General features: G+C 37.4%; 1 protein-coding gene across 5 annotated transcripts in view; it reads right to left on the reverse strand.

The window, feature by feature from the left end:
* The window catches only part of PER2 (period circadian regulator 2), a 48,865-nt gene that overhangs the window by 17,458 nt on the left and 11,280 nt on the right, over nucleotides 1–20,127 (reverse strand). For 2 of the 5 annotated variants that reach the window (XM_054282377.1, XM_054282374.1), the window contains exons 4-12: nucleotides 19,769–19,929; nucleotides 11,720–12,209; nucleotides 10,900–10,968; nucleotides 7,665–7,819; nucleotides 7,027–7,148; nucleotides 5,324–5,525; nucleotides 3,779–3,830; nucleotides 2,314–2,456; nucleotides 2,034–2,112 (exon numbers count right to left, since the gene is read on the reverse strand). In XM_054282377.1, the coding sequence (XP_054138352.1) occupies nucleotides 2,034–2,112; nucleotides 2,314–2,456; nucleotides 3,779–3,830; nucleotides 5,324–5,525; nucleotides 7,027–7,148; nucleotides 7,665–7,819; nucleotides 10,900–10,968; nucleotides 11,720–11,991 (1,094 nt within the window). In that variant the 5' untranslated portion in view covers nucleotides 11,992–12,209; nucleotides 19,769–19,929. Of the gene's footprint in view, nucleotides 1–2,033; nucleotides 2,113–2,313; nucleotides 2,457–3,778; nucleotides 3,831–5,323; nucleotides 5,526–7,026; nucleotides 7,149–7,664; nucleotides 7,820–10,899; nucleotides 10,969–11,719; nucleotides 12,210–19,768; nucleotides 20,022–20,127 lie in introns of all 5 variants that reach the window. The other 3 variants (XM_054282378.1, XM_054282379.1, XM_054282375.1) reach the window with 3 other exon arrangements.

The following is a 20,127-nucleotide window of genomic DNA, read 5'->3' on the forward strand; positions in this document are numbered from 1 at the left end:
GTGTATTCCACCAAACCCTGGAGAGCTTCAGAGTAACAAACTGCATATGCATATCTTGGTAAACATTTATCAGGCTGCCAGTGCTCTCAGGAGTTAAATAATTAAAAGCAAAATCAACTACACAATCACAAGAACGGAAATAAATGACACAAAGTCCTAATTTCAGACCAAGATGCAATCAACCCTCACTGGAAGTGTTAGAAAATGGTATTTGAGAACAAGTGGTAACATCAAGCTAACAGCAAAGAAGCTTCCCTAGGATTCACAAGGAAGGATTTACTGCTCCACTCAAGCCCAAGAATAAATAAGGGCAAGGCTCTCCACTCAGCAGTTTTGCCATTTCTGTTAAATGACTACTGGAGATCACTGAGCTGGGCATGCACAGAGGAACAGAAGCTTTGCACTGTGCCCTCAGCCTCTCTGTAAAGATAAACCCACTCTGCAGCTGCCTTGAAGCTTGGAAATGAAGTAGACAGAAAAATCCATGAAGAAGACAGAACTACAGTGGATTAAATATTTTTATCAACTGGAGCTGTTTAGAGGGACTGTATAAACCACAGCATGGAAAAACAGTTGGTCAGCATTTCACTGTCTGTCCTACAGCAACTCAGCCACAGCATCTGCCTCTCTACAGGTAAAACTGTCTCAGAAGTCAAGCAGAGTTCTTTTCACCTTGACTCCATCTTAGTCAAACATCACAATAACCTCCTTTCTCCAATCCCTCTCTCTTCTGCTGCATTTAAGGATTTTGCCAAGAATGAAATATTTTTTTAGAAACTAGATTTCCACCCAAAAATACCACAGAATCTCAAAATTGTCCATTATGCTCCTACTCTGTCTGAAGACATCCCCCCCCATCTCAACCTCCAAAGAAAATTTTAGCATTCTTAGAATGCTTAAAAACAAATAGGAGAATCTCAGCAGTCAGATATTACCACTGCAGCTTACTTGGGTTTTGCTAAGGAGAAAAAAAAATCAAAACAAAGCACCATATTCAGCCCAAATATCAGAAACCATCACAAAGAAAATATCAAGGAAAGTGGAAAAGGAAGGGGAAAGGCAGTGTTTGCAACTCAGGAATAGGTGAATTCTCTTTTCAAGTCGAGGGCTCAGGATTGTGTTTAATGTCTTTATTCATGATCTGGCCAAGGGAATGGAGAGCACCCTCCATCAGTTTGCAGACAACAGCAAACTGGGCGAGAAAATTGATTCTCCCAGGGAATTAGTGACAGGACAAGAGGAAAAGGCCTCAGGGCAGGCTTAGATTGGCTATTAGGAAACATTTCCTCATGGAAAGGGTTGTCAAGGAACAGGCTGCCCAGAGGAGGGGTGCAGTCACCATCCCCAGAGGTATTTAAAAATGTGCAGATGAGGCATTTAGGGACAGGGCTTAGTGCTGGACTTGATGATCTTAGAGGTCTTTTGCAACCTAAACGATTCTATGAAAGCCTGATTTCGACATCAGTTCCCAAGTCTTTGCATATACACTAAGATCACAGGTGGCATTTTTGTTTCTAATTTAGGATGTAAATACTTATTCTAACCAGCTTTTATGACTGTCAAAGCAATTTGAAGCCTTCAGCCAGTGTAATTTGAATCCTTTTTATACACTTTTTTTTTTAAGAAGATCTAATGCTGTATTCAAAAGCTGTACCTGGGCCAGCAGAGAGCAACAGCAGCATATTTGCTGAATCAAACTTAAAAAAACAAAAAATCCACACCTAAATGTCTCATACAGATAATAACTGGCAGCACAGGAATTCTTTTGAACATGGGTTCATTGACTGAATTTATGTCCAGAATTTCCCAAGAGGGAAGGAAAGTGGAAGAACAAGTTGTTAGCAGGCACTTAAATTAAATACCAGTGTAATGTGTTCTCATGCATAGTGAAAACAGGGGGGAATGTGCTTTTCTTAGCTTGAACACCCTTCAGTAGTTGCATAATTTTTAACCCCATATAGACACCTTAAATCCTGCAAAGATGTTGGAGAGCTTGCTCATGAGTAAATTTAAAAAGAATTTCTGTAAGTTACCTTTCATCTACATCCTGAAACAAACAGGTCGGTGTGTGCGTAGTTGTAAAAATCCTTTTGTCAGGAGGAATTCTGGGTGCTGAGAGAAAAATAAAAGCATATTAGCAACTGGGGGTTTTGCATATATAGTACTTCAAGCTGCCAGTCTAAAATTCTGGCCAAGAGCATACAGGAAAGCAGCAAGGACAGAGAACAGAAACAATTCTCTTTCATTTTAATAAAGCTTGAACACATCTTACTTTTAGGAAAGCAAGCTAGTCTTTGTGCACTCAAGGATTACCTTCATAACCAGAATGGACTTTTTCTGCAAGCAACACACAGCAGAGCTGGTCTTCTGCTATTTCTGGGTCTTGCACTTTGATCAGGTAGGGAGTCATGCGGAATGGGTGATAGCAAATCTCATTTTCCCGCTCCTTTCCCGCACTAATAATTAAAGAGAGTTAATTATTTCAACAGATTCATCTTACACTGAACACAATTTTAATTTATGCATTGTATTTCCCTCATGACACAAGAACTGCATGTTAGCTACTAATATAGCACCCAAGATCTTAGCTTGATTTTTTTTTTTTGGTGGAAGAGAACCTCATTCTGATGGTATCCTTTGCATACCAACTTCATAAAGATTCCGCTGTTCTCTCTACTGCCTGAAACAATACCCACAGCAGAATTACATGGGAGTCTGACAGAAAACCAGCTCACAAAATACATTAAGTTGCTTTGTTCTCCTTCAGAGGGATGAGTTTACAGGGCTTTTTTATGAAGGCTGCTATATCCCCTGAGTTAACACAAAGGTCATCTTTTAATCAATATTTATTCCAGCTTAGAAGCAGTGAAGACTCAATATGTAATAACAGGTGTTTGCTTAACCAGAATGCAAACATAGTAATGAAAACAACCATTTACACAGCGACCAAAGAAGCATCAGTTGTAATAAGTTTATAACAGCAGAGCTAAATAAAAGTAAAGCTTTTGAAACCAGTGTTTATTGGACAATAAATCTCCAGTAACACCAGCAGTACTTCTACAGCACATCCAATGCAACACTCTGGAGCTCTGCAGTACCTCCAATTCATTTCAAGTTTATTCATACCTCGATAATAAGTATTTATTTACTCCAGAAGTAATTAAATAATTGGATCCCCTATTTTTGCTTCAGAAATGCTGCCAGAGAGGTAGTAAGCATCAAGAAATCAAAGTGCACAAGAAAGACCATGAACTAAGTTGCCAGCTTTTCCTAAATAAATAAAAAAACCCCAAAACTAAAGAAGAGTGATTGGGGCAGGAAAAGAAGGAAGAAAAGCAAACCAAAGGATTGTGTCCTCTATTAAACAGAGGACAAAAGAGACAAGTGAAGTAACCTAGGAGTATCTTCCTATGGGATACCAGAGATAAATCTCAGCCATTGGTTTTTAGAATGAAGGAGACTGAGGCAGGTGCTGAACAGTTCTATTTCCATGACCCAAAGGCTTTCCAGAGCAGGAGGAGATGCTGTACCACCTCCCTTTATGGCACAAAGGTCAATACTCACAGGGATTAACTCCCAAGATGGAACTTCCGAAATCAATTCAGTTTTCTCTGTAGCTGCTACAGCTCATCAACTCAAGGATGTGCATATGTTTTGCTTCACAATCACATTGTGAAAAAGCATGAAATGTTCAAACCATATGGTTCTCATAAAAGTCAAATACTTATGTAATGCTTGGTTTCATAACACAGCACTAAGCTTTACAATATTGTCTTACCTGATGCGACAGAAAAAAGATTTCTCTTCCATGCAATCCTGGGTGGAAGACTCTAGAAATATTAAACACATTTCATAACAAGTTACAAATTACTAGAAGATGATGATATTTAGTGTAAGAAGTTTTCCTTAGATAATACATTTTTTTAAAGTTTAAGTTTTCCCTGAACTCTCCATATGTATTGGTTAAACAATGTACATCATAAGCAACTCAATCTGAACATCACTCAGATTCTGAGGCTGGCATGTGAATCAGAGCTCTTTGTTTATCAAGTGTTTTTCTTAAACATATCTAAACAGCTCTCCAGTTTGAGCTGCTTACTCTTATCAGCATTTTCACAGTACTTTATACCAATGATCAAAAATGTTTGCTTATCTAGGATCCCAAATCTGACCACCAAATACAATTCTAGCACTCCTCTTCTCTCTTTTTCCTGAAGACTTCTTCTCATGTTTTAAGCTAATTTCCCTCCTTTTCCAGAGTAGCCACACACTGATTCCCAAGGGAAGCTCTGGCATTTCAAAGGCCTCCAGTGCACAATATTTTGGATATTATACTGTTTGGCAACAAATACATGAAAGAGTGTGCACACTTCTACTTGCTGCATTTTTTAAATTTGAAGCTGTACACAAACATAATAAAGCTACAGAAAATGTAAAAAACCTCCTGCCTAACTGAGTAATTAGGATTATATATCATTTACCACTGACCCTGTTTTGAGCCAGAGGTTGCACTGGAGACCTCACAAGGTCCCTTTTGACCTGCTTTATGTTTGCATTGCTTAGCACATGTTTACTGCTGACTGTTTTTTCAGATTAAATATGGTTCACACCCCGGCTTTACTTCACAGATTTAGCATGCAATGCATTGGAATTTCAAACATTTAGAGCAGACCCTGAATTTCAAGTATTTAGTTGAAACAGTTGGCAGATATTTCTCAATTACTAACAGCTGCAGGTACATGAGTAAAACAATCCTACCACAAACAAATATCAAGTGCCCTGAGACATGTGATCCTTCACCATTAATTATCCTAATATAATTTTTCTAAGGCTAGAAGAAGAGAGCTGTGATTACACTTGGTGAGTGTCAGTGATGACAGCTGAAATACCTTTTTCTACACCATAATCAAGGTGTCCAGTATTCAAATCTATTTTAAAAGGAAGGAGACAGAGTATTGTCCCCTTTACACTTGAGGAAGAGAAAATGTGAAGAAAGTTTGTTTTCATTTGATTGCTAGTACAAGTGGAAAGTAAATTCACCATTCAGCATGAATTCCTACTTTGATTTCATTCATCATCTGGCTGAAAGAGGAATGAGAACTGATAAATAGTGACATTGAGAAGACTTTTAACCAAGAGACAAGTCTTGCTGATTTACAGAATAGATTTGTACACCTAGAGCTGTTCAGAGGTGTTCTAATAATGCCCCTGTGCTATACCCTCAAGAAGTCATGGGGAAGGATGGAAGGACATTCAAAATCAGTATTTAAATTTGTGTGACTGCAAGAAGGTCAGAGGAGTATCTGCTGCTGAGCCCACTCACCAGCTCTATTGCAGATGTTCCATGATGGCAATCTGTATGGAGTGGTAGAAGTATAGAACACACTGACATCCTGAGGTGCCAAGAACTCCACAAATTTGGCATTTTTAAAATAGCCCCTCTTGCAGCGGAGAATAGAAGCAGCTTGATCAGAGATGTATAAAATTTTCCCAGTTATCAAAGAAACAGCTACAGCAAACATATCCTGAAAACAAAAATCTCAAATTATTTAGACTGTTTGAAAGATTCTTCAGTGCAGCATGTATTTCTGAGAAAAAGATTTAAGATATAAAAACATCAGTAAGTTCAAAATGAGAATTAAGGAAATCTAATTTTATTACAGATATTGAACACAATGAATCTGCTCATTAAGTAGACACAGAATATTTTTCAATTATGCAGTAAGAATAATACACTACTATTTACTGAGTTACAAGCCCTAAATATCATTGCCTACAGTTCTGTGATGCAGAATGAATTTACAAATTAAGAATTAATGACCTTCCAGCTATATAACTTCACATTTTCCCTGTGCTTTTTACAGACATGATTTACATGTATGACACTCAGGTGTTTTTGAAAGGCTGTTTGTGTTAGGTGGTCCAGCCACAAAAAGTGAAAAAAGGGCTCTAAACCACTTGTAAAAAATAATGAGTATACAGCTGGGAAGAAGTCCCACACACTTGTATTGTTTCTCTTCCTGCCACAGAGGAGCTCCCTGCGTCACAACCCTGAGTGCTGCATTCACAAACACTGCACAGGAACTGAAGAGCTGCCAGCACAACACAGCTTTCACAAACAGATAATCATTAATTGAACAATGTTTATGGTATTTGGCTAAATTTCTCAGTTGTACTCTGCACTTCCTATTTATTTCACCTTGTGGGCAGTCTTTACTATTCACAGGTTCAACAAAACCCATCTACTTCAAGCTATGGAACATCCCCCACCATGCTCTTGTTTTAGAGAGTTCAGACTTTAGAGGTTGCAGCTCAAAAAAATAGAAGATAGTCCAATACATTTAGATGCCATTATTTTTTGAAGACTCCATAACTTATTCCTAAAATACTAATAATATGGAAATAAATATAATTTTAAAAAATCATTCAGGTTATCATTTCACTGCTAGAACTCCAGTGATGGTCCTAGCTCTTCTTGTCTCTATGAGAACACAGCATCACTGGACCCCACAGAAAGCCTGTACCAGTTGCAAAGACCAGACAAATCCCACAGGAAAGGACACAGTGATTCCAATACTTTTGTCACTCTTCAGTCACACTAACACAAAACTGGTGAAACATCAAATAGCCCCTAGTATAAGAATAAGCTGAAGTGATTCACTGTGTGCCTCGAGCAAAATTTGGAAAAATTTAACTCTCCAACTTTTGCAATTGCACTGAAATGAAACCTAATGACGTGTTTCACATGGACACAGAGATTTGTCACACCACCACCTCCAGGCACGAGGAACTATTCAGAGGATCAGGGAGGTCAAGCTTCTTATTTCCCACCTAACCAACAGAAACAAGTTTGTAAAATCTGAAAAGGTTCAGAGTTTCTTAACATCCCCTTAGGGGCAAAAGGCACTTTCTTCAGCTTTGTGGCCTAGCTACCAACCCTTCCCTTGTAAGAAGGAGGCATGCCTGAGAATTCCAGTTCCAGGAAACATTTTCCATCCACACTGAGACTCAGGGCACCATACTCACCGCATTTTTCATGATGTATTCTGAGGTTATAGTCTCCACTTCTTCCACTGTGTAAGATGATACATTGAGACCAGCAGGTTGGGATTCATTAATCATCAACAACTGGTAATATTCCTCATTGGCTACATGAGAACAACAAACAATTTATAATCAAGATTATCAATAAACACCCAGCCCAGAAGCAGTAAATGGCAAAAATATTTTTTGGCATAAATGCAGAAGTTGTGAAGTTGGCAGTTGGGAAATCTAGGCACTATTCCAAATACATCATTTTCCCTGGTAAAGTTTCCTAATCAGTAACTCAAACAAAAGTACACATCTTAATCTACCCATATATGAATGGTCACATATTGTAGTCTGACAGCTCAAACAGTATGAAACTGTAAATTGTTTTCAAATCAATTTTCTAACTCAACCAAACAGCACTAAAACATCAAGCCTCTAGAGAGCTGCTTCAACTCCCAAAGGAACAAAAATTAACAAAGCCAACAAATAGGAACAACATGAAAATATCTGGTAAGGAAGGTTTCCAGTCATAGTACAGCTCTCTTTGTAGGGCTATGTTTATTGAAACTCCTATTTTGAAAGTTTCACTTTAGCCAGGTTGGCATTATCTAGGCAGTATCATACTTTATTACCTTTAACTTGTTTGATGCTTTTAAGGGCATATTTCAATGTTGTTAGGACACTGGATTTGCCTTTCACTCTCTTCTCAGAAGGAAGGTGAGCCTTCAGCTCCTGCAGTGTTTTCAGCAATTCCTTTTGTGTTTTGGCTTTAGTGGACTGCTCACTACTGTAAGATGAAAAACAAAAACCACAACATCACTTGAATGCTTGAAGTGACACATCATCCTCAGAGAAGCCCAAACACACTCTGGCATTTATCACCAACATCAGTTTCTATCACCAGCCTCATTAACTTTGCCAGTACTCACTCAGTGTCATGTTCCAGAACTTAAGGAAATTCTTATGTGACCATTTAAAATGAAAGATTTACCACCACATGGAATGTAATTGTAAAATGGACTCTGTATGTGCAACAGTACATATGTCCAAGCACAACAGAATTTTAAATTTTTTTTACCACAGTTCCCCTCCTCCCTTTTTAGTGGTATTTTCCTTAGCTCCTTTCAAAATCAAACTCAGAAATGTTCATGGACTCCAAAGGAGAGAAGCAGGAGGTCCATTCAACTCTTCACCTCCTGTTCAAGCAGGTTCCCTTAAGAAAAGTCCCTGAAAAGGGAATGGCAGTGGGAGAGCACCAAGTTAACAAAACAAATGGAGAAATCCTTTGAACCAATCCATCCCATCTAAGCATGGCAACACATTAAATAAGATGAGGAAACTCTGACTAAATTTGTAAGGAAAAGAATCAGAGGAGGCTGGAGACTGCAGCTGCATTCACAGGTCTCAGGTGCTTGTTCAGAAGAGCTGTCCCAGTGGACAAGGACAAACTACAGAGACCATCATTGCCAATATCAGAAAGTCATGACCTTCCTTTGCAGTTCCTGGGATCTCTCCCCATTATTGAGAGGTGCTGATACAGTCACAAAGGAAGAGAAAAGGAGGTGAGGGAAGTGAGGGAGAGGGTAGCAAAGATGGATGGCAGATGGGTAGGAAGGAGTTAAAATGATAAATCACCTTGCCTTTCACATTGGAGATTTTAAAAGCTGATCATTCACAATGATCAAGAGGATTGTAGAGCTGTTCTTAAATATTCCTGAAATTTTTTTCCCTTCCAAAGGAAGGTCTTTTCTTAACACCTGATTGTCATGGCTGGCAATCTGCAAGAAGTTACCCTGGGCACTGCTGTGGAAACAACAGTCCTGGCAACTGCACCGCCTGACTGAAGTGGCCAGAAAAGCTGCTTCAGCTGCCAAGTAATTTTCAAGAGGATTTGTGATCATTTTTCTGAGAAGTTTTAAGTGCTTGAAAAGGTAGATAAATCATCTGACAGGTGTTGGGTGTATTTCACCAAAAATGCTTGCAAAGTGACAAAGCTGTGCTAGAGAATACACATTGTTCTTGCTTCCATCACAGAGCACTGTGAGACACGCAGCGTTCATTTACTCACTGGTCATTTTGTACCAAGAAATAATGGCAAGAGATCAAACAAAAGACCGTAGCACTCCCTTGGGAAACATGATGTTCATGCTGTGTATTAAAATCATGTGTACAACGTGGCTTGACAGTTTGGACTGCTGCAATCAAACAGGGCTTTGTTAACAGAGTTTCACAGAAGAACCCTTCATGCTGGCAGTAGGGAAAAAGAGAGAGGAAAGATTATGAAATAACTGAGCATACTGCTGGTTTGTACTCTCAGAGTACAGGCTGCTTCATGAGACTGGTCAGATTCTTCTGCAAGGAAAAAAAACCTTTCCAAATCAGCCTACAGCAGCAGCAAATACAAAAGGTGGACATTTTTGGAAAATAAGTTACACAACTCCAGAATGTTTTTCCAGAGAGCAGGAGCATCAGGCACAGCAGGCAGCCACAGGACAGAATAAGCAAGTTTATAAAGATAGGAGTTTTTAATTTTGCTTTTTGTGGACAGCAAATTGGAAAGGTACCTACAGATATTAAACTAGAGTCGTTGGTTGGCACCGATACTGAATGCAAACCCCAGTAGTCTGAATAAAAGATTAAGCCTACAAAGGTAAGGAGTTTGTCAGACTACTTTAGTCTTCTCTTTGAAGATCATTCTCTAGATATCTTCAGTCTTCCATTCCCAAATGATCAGATTTTGCTCTATAACCCTGATGGCTGGGGAGAACACACTACCATCTGGATTCTTAATTATTTCTGGGCAGAGAGCTATTAATAAAATTTAAAACTGAAACACCAAAAAAACTGTAGCAACTAAACCCTCCAAAATTTCACAGAGAAGAAAACTAAATCAATGGGAAACAAAGATTAAGAAATGCCTTTGGTTCACTCTTCCACACTAAGCAACATAAAGTCTGGATCACAATTTCCAGTTGCAAATACAGCATGAAACAAAATCTACAGGTGCATGCAAGGCAGACACAGAAAATATGGTGAACACACACCAAATGGTGCATGGGAATAATTTGAATTTGCACTTTTCTAGGAGCTGCATCAGGTAGAAACACATCATGTAGGCAATTCTTAGATATGGGCCTTAACATCAAGATGCTCTAGCTAGATATCTTTGATCTGCTCAGGACCAGGCTTTCATCTCCTGATCTGATTTAAAAGTTGACTTTAAAAAAGTCAACTTAGTTGACTTAGTCACCAACTTGACGTAAAAAAGTTGACTTAAAACAAATACAGCAGGGTACTCTGAAGAGTCTAAATATGAGCCTTCAAGGCTATCAGGAACAAAAGCAGAGTTCATACAGAGGGATTCATTCCTGCAGCTGGGGTTTGTGAATCATTTATCCTTACACCCTGGGGCCTTGAATCCCAGCAAATGGAACACAGGAGAGCAGGTGATACAGGTGCTGGACACCAGGGAAAACCCAGCTCAATGGTGGATTCTGAAGTTAACACACCACCAAGTTCAGATTAAATTCTGAAGAGCAAAAAAAAAATTCAAAGCTACAAAACCTCAGCATTATTCAAAGGGACCCCTAAAAAAACAAAATTACAGACTTAAGCTACCAAATCAAAATAAAGTAACATAACTTCAAAGGTTACCACACAACTCACATGGAACAGCAACAAAAAGCTCTAATTTAATCAAGTGGTTAATATGAGATGCTACTGATTATGGACAGGAAGAAATCAAAGACAGGATTTCTTGTGTAGTCATCTAGGTTGAGGCAAAACAAAACAAAAAAACCAAAATACGACATTATTTAGTTTTCAGCATTTAGCATATTACTGAGAAATAGATGCCCATTAATTTACCTGCATCCACTGCTGGACTGATTGTGTTCAGAGTTTGCAATCATCAGACTGAATGCATTTGAGCTTGAACTGGAACAAGCAAAAGAGAAAAAGATTAATATTTGAAAACCTAACAAAAAACTTTTGTTCATTGTAGCTTTTTATTTTCCTATTAATAACTGGCTACCTCAAAAAAAAAAAAAAAAAAAAACCCAAAAAACCACCAAAAAAACCCACCAAAAAACCCCACAAAAGAAATCACTCCAACAACACAAAAACCCCAAAATTCCAACCCCAAATTTTAAAAGCTTCTGCATGGTACAACAAATGGGCACTAAAGCTGTAAATATTTATCTAAGCAGCACAGAACAGCTTGAGTGGGAAAGGAGCCATAAGGATCACTGAGTCCCAACACCCTGGTCTCACAGGACTACTAGAGAGATGGTTCTTAACACAGCTTTGCTCTGTCCAGAAAACTAATGCTGAAAAGATTAAAACAGCAGGGTTGTACCCTCACACATAAGAATTAACTGACAGGTTTTGACATATAATTACAGAAGTTAGTTTACAAGAAAATAAATAAATAAGGCAAGTTAAACACTCAGTGATGAGAAGAAATATGCAAATTATGCTGACAATGCAAACACCAACACCAGAGACTTTTTCTTTAAGATTTATACTACAAAATTTACACCACATGAGAGTACAGCTTAAAGCAGCACACTCAGCTCCCTGCTGAAGAGGCTTTACACCTTAGTTATTATTCAGAAATATTGATTCAAATGTAAAAAGTCTATAGGGGCAAAAATAAAAGCGAAATGTATTTACTAAGAGCTACTACCTTTTATGACAGTCTGAAGATTCCATGAGCATTGCTGAATCCTTCCCATTTTCATCAGATTCATGACCATGAGAATCATGCCCACTTGAATAGTTTTCATTTGTGTCATTGCCACTGGAGTCATTGCCACTGGAGTCATTGCCACTGGAGCCACTGCTCATTTCAATATCTTCCTGAAGAACTTCATGAGAGTGTTCAGGCTTTGCTTGAATTTCTGAGTCTTCAGCAATCATCTGGCTGTGGTCAGTGGGCAGTCCAGGATAGTCACTCATCTTGAGCTGCTCTTTTAAGGACAAGGATGGAGAAAGGTTTCCACTGAAGCCAGGCGGCTGCTCAGGGTTCTGCTCCTCAGTGCTAGAGGAGAGCCTCCAGAACTTGACAGGGTCCGTGGGACACTCATCAGAAACACTGCCAAGACCAAGAGCAAATCAAGCCATATTGAGAATTTTCCCTCTGTATAAACTCTGTTTGGAAGTACAGATGCACAAATCTGAGGAGGAAGGGAAGGAAGAAAAAAAAATTATTTTCTTGTTTGCCTTGCTGACAAACTGGAATTTGCACTGACTGAACAAAGTAAAAAATGACATGCTTGGTTAATAAATTCAGCATTTGCATGGTGAAATGTTTCAGTTAAATTGAAAAAATCTCACAATGTTTTATCATAAAAAAGGTATTTATTTTTTAGTAAAAACCCACACATAAGAAAGTAAGTTGAAGGGAAACATGGAAAAACTCCTGAAAAGATCACATATACCCTTGTTTTCTATTTTCTTCCTTAATACTTGTCAGTATTGCTGCCTAGATTTGTATTATAGCTATTATGATTTTCAGTTTACCTTGATAAAGGAAAAAAATTCTATTTAGACATCAGAGCATTGCTTGTTTGGTTTGGAGGTAATTTGTGTTGGTCTTCTGTTTTATATTGGGGTTTGTTTTTTTTAAGATCAGTTGGGAAGGAACATTACTGTACTCTTCATTACTTTCTTTATACAAAAGCCATGTAGGTGAGCAGACAGAACATGCAGCAGGAACAGGGAAACTAAACACACAAACACACCTAAATCACCACCACCAAAAATTCTAATGCATGAATAACCCTGAGAAGAATTTTATCTTCTAATTCCCACTAATTTGGGGGGAATGATAAAAATTGCTTGGAAAAGGAAGGTTAAAACAAAAACCACCCCATATCCTTGCTTTAAACCAAATTCTGATGCATCAGGCTCAACAATCAGAGTGTATACAGAGGGGAATCAAGGGCAGACCAATATTGAAGTATCATCAAAAGAGAAGTACTGGAGAGCAGTTCAACTTTATTTATGTTTTAAAAAGATCATATTTAATATGACTCACATCCTCATCCATTTCAGCAAGTCAGAGACAAGAGTGTAAAACTATGAACTAAGATTCTTTGTTGAGAATCTCTGTTGTTTTCATGACAACAGAACCATGTATGTTCCTTCCTCTTTGTTCCTTTAAAATATTCACCATTACAATTATTAACTAATGAAACTTTGACAGGAATGACAGTCAATAAAAAAATTAACAACCAAGTTTTGTTAATATTAACTGCAGCAGTTCTGTCTTCAACACAAATAAATAAATATTTAGGTATTTAAGAAAAGACTGTAATGGAAAACATTCACAACAGTAATTTAAAACACACCATGATTCAACTCCCTCCAAAGCAACACCACATGGAAGCTATTTTCTTACCCTTCTAATTGATGTTTTTCCAGGCATTTTACATTTATTTTGCATTTTCCAGAAAACACTACATGTCTCCTCATCTGGTCAAAATAATATGCAAGATATCTGCTTTCATTTAAAAGTATAGTTTAAGGACATTCACTTAAGCTATCTCTAATTGTATAAAGATATAAATAATTTTCTTTCCTTACAAGTTTATTCACAAGGGAATTATAGGTGAATAATTATAGGTGTGTATAATTCACGAGTGAATTATATTATTATAATTCACTTGAAAATTATATCATATATAATATATAACATATATATTAATATCTATTACATATAAAATACCTAATATGTATAATATATGAGATATAGAAAATACATATAATATATTCTATATTAAATAGAATATATTATATATATTTTATATTATATATAATATATATCATGTCTTTTTCTAAGTGAATTATATTATCATTCACTTGGAAAACTATATATATATTACATTATATTACATTATATTACATTATATTGTATTATATTGTATTATATTGTATTTTTTCTAAGTGAATTATATTATCATAATTCACTTAGAAAAATGCCTTTCAGTAGAGTAAAATATACTTTTTCCTTCTGCAGGTATTCCTTCAGGTATTTTAATGCAGATAAACCAGACCTCCTGTGATGCTGCCATATCCAGGCACTGAATTACCCCTCAGGAGCTCTGACAGTTTTTTCCTGGACTAAGGTTAACCACTTCTGTCTTGGGGATTACATAACCAGAGCACGATAAAAGAGCATTTGCTCTGAGCTGAAACTGCAGGATTATGTCACAATGGCACATTCTCTGGTGGCCAATGATTAACCGGGTCAGATAGTTCATCTCTGATCTAATCTCAGTGCCACAAGGAGCTGACACTTGCCCTGCCCTCTGGGGACACTGAGAGAAGCTCTGTGTCCAGCAGGGCCACAGCTGAGCTCAGCCAGCCTGGCTGGCTGTGACAGGGACCAAAAGCAGCCCTGAGAGCCAGCATGGAATAGGAATTCCTGCATGGACAAACCTCCTGGTACTGCTCTAGAAATGTGTCAGATTAAGCTCTTTTCTGACCCAGAGATGGGGCAACTGAGAGGCATTTTAAACACTTTCATTCCATTTTCAGTCTCATGTGAAGGGTGAGACAATACAGATGTTATAATTCATGCCATCACAAGCAGAAATCAACTATTTCCTAATTACAATACACTCTAAGCTTTTTTTGGTCTATCAGCTTTAGCCACACCATGCTGGCCTAAGAGATACAGATGTCCCAGTACCTTTTTTTGGGCAAAATAAGTCCAAAATAGGACCCATGTTAAAAGAGGATTAACCCTTTAAAGTAACAGCCTGTAGCATACTCATACACATAAGGCTTATGGCCTTAAAGCCAATAATCTAAAATTACTTCTTGTGAGTCCTACTACAATGCATCTTTGATAGCTCCATTTGTGAAAAATGCATGTATTTTATGATTGGCTTTTTGCAAACATTAAAATGAATATTATATGTGTTATGTTAGAAAGTTATGCTGTGTTAATTTTGTTAAGTAGTGCGTTAAACATAGTTTTAGGTTTTAACAAAATGTTAAAATAGAAACTATGCTATGTAAATTACTTTTTAAATAAAGGACTTGCACCAGATAGCAGCCACAGTACACCTGAATCCTTCAGAGAAAGAGAACTTATTGCTTTATTATCAGAAGAAATGAACTTCTTCCTGCCTTGCTCAGCCCTGAACATGCTGTCAGGATTCAGAGGAAGAAGCTGATGATGACCAGACAGAATCCTGTGTTTGAATGGAATTTATGCATCATGTATGAGGTGTATGAATATGCAACAGGCTGCTGTTTTCAAGGGTTAATCCTCTGTTAACATGGGGCCTTGTTTGGGCTTATTTTGCCCAAAAAAAGGTACTGAGAGGTCCATAACTCTTTGTTTTTATTGTCTCATTTGTCGTAATCCAAATTATTCAAATTTTTATTATTCTAATTATATTACTATTTTTATAACCATTTCATTACTATTAAACTTTTAAAAATTTAAAAACAAGTGATCAGTGTTTTTCACATATTTCTCTAAAGTATTTAGCCCTATTTGTAAGGCTATCTTGTAGGATTCTGTACAAATTCATTTCACACATAAACGTGTTGATCCATTTGCACCCAGGGGCTGCTCTTCCCACTGCTGTGTAAATCAGAGCATGGCTGCTTAAATAACTGCAGCCACTCCCCAAAGCCATTTCCCAGTGTCATTTATCCTGTTATTTCTCAGAGTACACCCAGGTTGTAAAGCCTGATGCAGAATTCCATGAGTGAAGGTAATTAACCCCATCACAGTTCAAATGAAGCTTTAAGAAAAAATGCACTCACAGCATCACCTTAAAGGAGGCCCGAGGTGTCCAAATGTAAGGCAAGATCTACAGTTTCTCATCCTATAGTCTGTACCCAACATTGGAGTTTCCTCCTGTTTCCCTGACAAAATGCTACTTAGAAAGAGCTTTAGATACATGAGACAAAAAAATTACCATAATCAAAACACCACTGTATCTGTTAGGAAATGATGTTTTCTTTAGAGATAGGGGAAAAGAGTTCTCGCAAAATAAAAAAAACCCCAACTTTGGGCTGCTATACTTACTCCCATAAAGAAAACTATGTAAATCACTACTGATAGGTTTATAAGCCTGAACTACCAAAGACAGAGTCTCAGAATAGCCCTAAATTCTCTGAAGGTAATTAGCCCAACATAGCAGTAATGCAGTAAAATTGTGCTATTTATAGGAAGAACAATGAATGTAAATATTTTGTGTTTTAGTCTTTGGGCACAAGAAACCTCTTCTCCTGAATTCTGATGCCAGAGAGGATTACATGTGCTGTAGTATTTCCAGCCATGAGAATTGTTCACAAACACTTCTTTGACACAACCTTTCCTTGGAAAATTATTTTCCAAAAGTATTTTTTGTAATCTTTGGAAGTCTAAGAGGCAATGAAAATGTGCCATAGCTAGTGTGTAGAGTCTTACAGTTTGAAATTCTGAGTTGTTAAACCACTGGTGAGTAATTTTTTCCACCTCCAAATACCATCTATTGTCTCATCTCCTCCCTTCTTTCCATGACACCCAGGCTAGCTTCTGCCAGGTATTTGTAGGAAACTTCAGCAGTGTTTCCTTAGGTGGGAGAGAATTGTTCCCAAAATAAATAAATAAATCTGTATGCTATCCAATAACTTTTGAGGAATTTCCTGTAATTCCTGAAACAAGAGTTGATCGATTCAATGACAGTCAAGCTTTTAGGGTTTTAAAAATCATTTTTATTTTCAGCAATGAGTACAAATTAAGAGAGTCACCAATATAAAAGAAATAGATACTGACCCTTGAGGAGACACTATGTGAATTTTTTTCCTCTTGATACCTGGCAGAAATTTGTGTCAAGAAGCAATTCAGTCGTGTTACTTTTGGTTGTAACTAACAACATGCCAGAACTTCTGCAGCTTTGTCCACACCTAATAACTACATTATACTGACCACAATTTGGATCACAAAGACAATCAAACCAGGGAAAAAAAAAAAAACCAAAATAAAAAGAGTATTTGAGTAATGGAGAAAACACAAGTTTGTCATCTTTAAAGGTATGTTTCAAAAAGAACTGGCTCAGCATGAGCTGGAATGGTTTTCCTAGCCAAGACTGGAAGATTAACGTCACTGAAAGTCAGTCTTGCACAAAATTTCTTCAGTTTCAAAATCTCAAAGGCCTCAGCGCCAGAGGCACATACCAGAGTAAGGAATACAGGAAGAGTAAAGAGGAAGGAACAAGAAAAATATTATGATAAACTTGCAAGAGCTTCTGCAGAAAGGGAAGCCTGTCTAAAACAAGACTTTACCTCTCTGGGAGAATGTTGGTGCTTTTTAAATTTATAATATGATGTTAATATATGCCCTAACTTTGGAGACATTGTCTTAGAAGAGATAGGAGTAACTGTGAAAAAAGCTCAGGCTGGCAATAAGCCTCCAGAACCACCATGCTCTGCAATTTAGATAAGAAGAGATGCAGCTGGCCAGACTTCTCTCTGAGCACAGAAAGGCCTTTAAGTGGAACATCTGCATGCAGACACCAGCACTCTGTGAACACTTCAGGAGCACAGACGGTCAGACAGCACACAGGGAGATTAATTATCTTTGAAACTAATCTCAGGGAAAATGACAGAATAAATTCACGTATTCATCCCACTCATATGCTTGAATAAATGCCCAATCACTAACCAAACAACACTGGAAGGCAAAAGCTTGCATGTTTTCCCAGTGTGAGGTTCTCTCTTGTTAACAGTTTGAGGAAGGTAATTACATCCCATACCAAGTTCAGTAAGCATCTCAACATGGAGACACAAAGAGCTCTTTTAGGGTTGATATCAAAAGAAGCCAGGTTTTTATTTTCTGCTCCACCTTCTAAACTTTTAAGGGATGTCTATTTTGACTCTGTAAATAAAAACTTACCTAAAATTAAACTGGAACCAGCTAAGCTTAATTTTACAGCAACTGGCCCACAAAAACCCATTCTATTGCCTCTAGCAAAGATTAGAGCTCTCTAAGATCCTGATGCAGTGTGTGAAAGGTACCATAATTCCACTGAGCACTAAATGCAGGCATTGATTTGCCAGGTTAGATATGCAGCAAAGGTCTTCTGGTTATTCATTACCTACAGTTGCTCCTTTATTCTGCAGTAAGACAAAGGAAACAGCCTGAACTTGAACATGGCCAAAAAACCACACCAAAATATGTATGGACAAATGGTAAAACAAGTAATTGAGCTTGGTTTTGAAAAACACCCTTAAGAAGGGTTGTAGAACACCAAGGAGAGAGATTTCTTCTGTAACAGCAACTTTAAACCCAAAAAATATTGTTTCAGCAGAGATCTGGTTATATTCAGAGAACATTTTCCCAGATTTCCTTTCACACAAAAACTATCATATTTAGTACTGGTATATAAAGGAAACTAACAATCCAGAGTCAAAATTATCCAATTCAAGAACTCAGTAAGAGGCAAACATCTCATTATTTGAGTCTAAATTTGCAACTACTATCAACTTATTCCAAATATTCCCAAAAAAGCAAGAACCACACTACATTTTATGCCTACAGACATGTAAATATTCAGGTAGTCTTAACTGTACTAGAACTTATGGGAGACATTCCTAATGGTCAGGATAAATTTTACTGAAGATCTTGTCAACAACAAAGGCTTCCAAACGTCTTCTGGATTTTTGCTTTGCAAAATGATAAAAGTTTTCTTATTTAGATGACAAATAACTAGCAAGGGTTTAGCCAGATCATGCAATTCTAGATATGATTGAAAATTAACATCTACAATGAATGCATTCTCTCTGTGCAATTAGACAATAATTAAATGCTTGGGAGTCGAAAAACGTTAAGAGAAAATGTTGGCAAACAAGCAATAATCCAAGAAGTGACTTGTTCAACTGTGCAACTTCAACATTGAGAGCTTTGTGTTCTCCTGGCAAGAACAATGAACAGAATACCTTCACTAGGACTTTTCTAGGAAGGGGGGAAAGAAAAGATGGCAATATTCCCAGATTATAGGAAAGAATAAGAAAGATGCTCAGTAATTTCTTGCAAGATTTTTTTCATTAAAAAAAGAAAGGGAACTTTTTTAGTACACTACTTAATTTACTCCAAGTAATCATGAAAAAGTTTTGCTCTTTTTTTAAACAAACAATGAGATGTCAATGTCAATAAAATTATCAATATCTACTAAATCACAAAGGCTCCCATAAAATCTGAATTTCACAATATTCATTTCACAACTTTTTGATCAGGAGTCACCTTTCAGCTCAAGAAAATCCTGAACATAAGACTGTTATTTGTCTTATAAGGGTCATCTTCATTAACCACTGCTTTCAGGTGCCACTTTACAAAGGGAACTGATCAGGACACAGCCTTGTTCCAGAACCATCCAAGTGCCACCCTGAATTTATAGCAGCACCTACACAGGAAGAAGTCAGCATCAGATCAGGGCCCTGGCACCCACAGTGAGGATGCTTCCAACCAGATTGTTTCTTTGCTGAAGAAACTCAAACCTAAATTTAAGAATAAGTATGGTTTAAGGCTGAAAACTGTTTTAGCTTCAAATAAGGTAACTCCCCATTTATACCCAAAATACTGCTCTAAATGAGTACTTATATATAACTGAAACCCCAGTTTAAAGATAACAAACACAGAACAATATATTTTCTGCATAAGCTCTAGAGGAGAAGGAGGGAAAGCATCTTTCTACTAGCATGAATGATAATAATTATGTGTGTTTCTTACCTGTTTTTTCTATGAAAAGGTGCCAAAAGTGTATATCAAGCTCCCTCCCAGCTAGCATCAAAAGCATGAGGTGCCTAGGTCCAGAGTCTCCCACATGCATTTAATTCTTGTCTCATCCTCTTCTACTGGAAATCTTTGACCATTACAGAGTCCGGACACCTCTATAACTATAAAATATAAAAGAAATACCTGGGCCCCCCAACAGTGTCCTCTTCAAACAGATACCAGAGAGATGCTCACAGCTATGTCACTCCTATGCAGATAAATGTTGGTTAAACATGAAACTGTCATACAGCAGAGGAAGAAGACACAAATTTACATTTTAAAGACTTTTGTTCTGAAATAAGAGTTTTAAAGTA

This window comes from Melozone crissalis, unplaced genomic scaffold (genome assembly GCF_028551555.1).
Source record: "Melozone crissalis strain CALT ecotype California unplaced genomic scaffold, PUWL_Pcris_2 ptg000034l_1, whole genome shotgun sequence".
Lineage (NCBI taxonomy): Eukaryota > Metazoa > Chordata > Aves > Passeriformes > Passerellidae > Melozone > Melozone crissalis.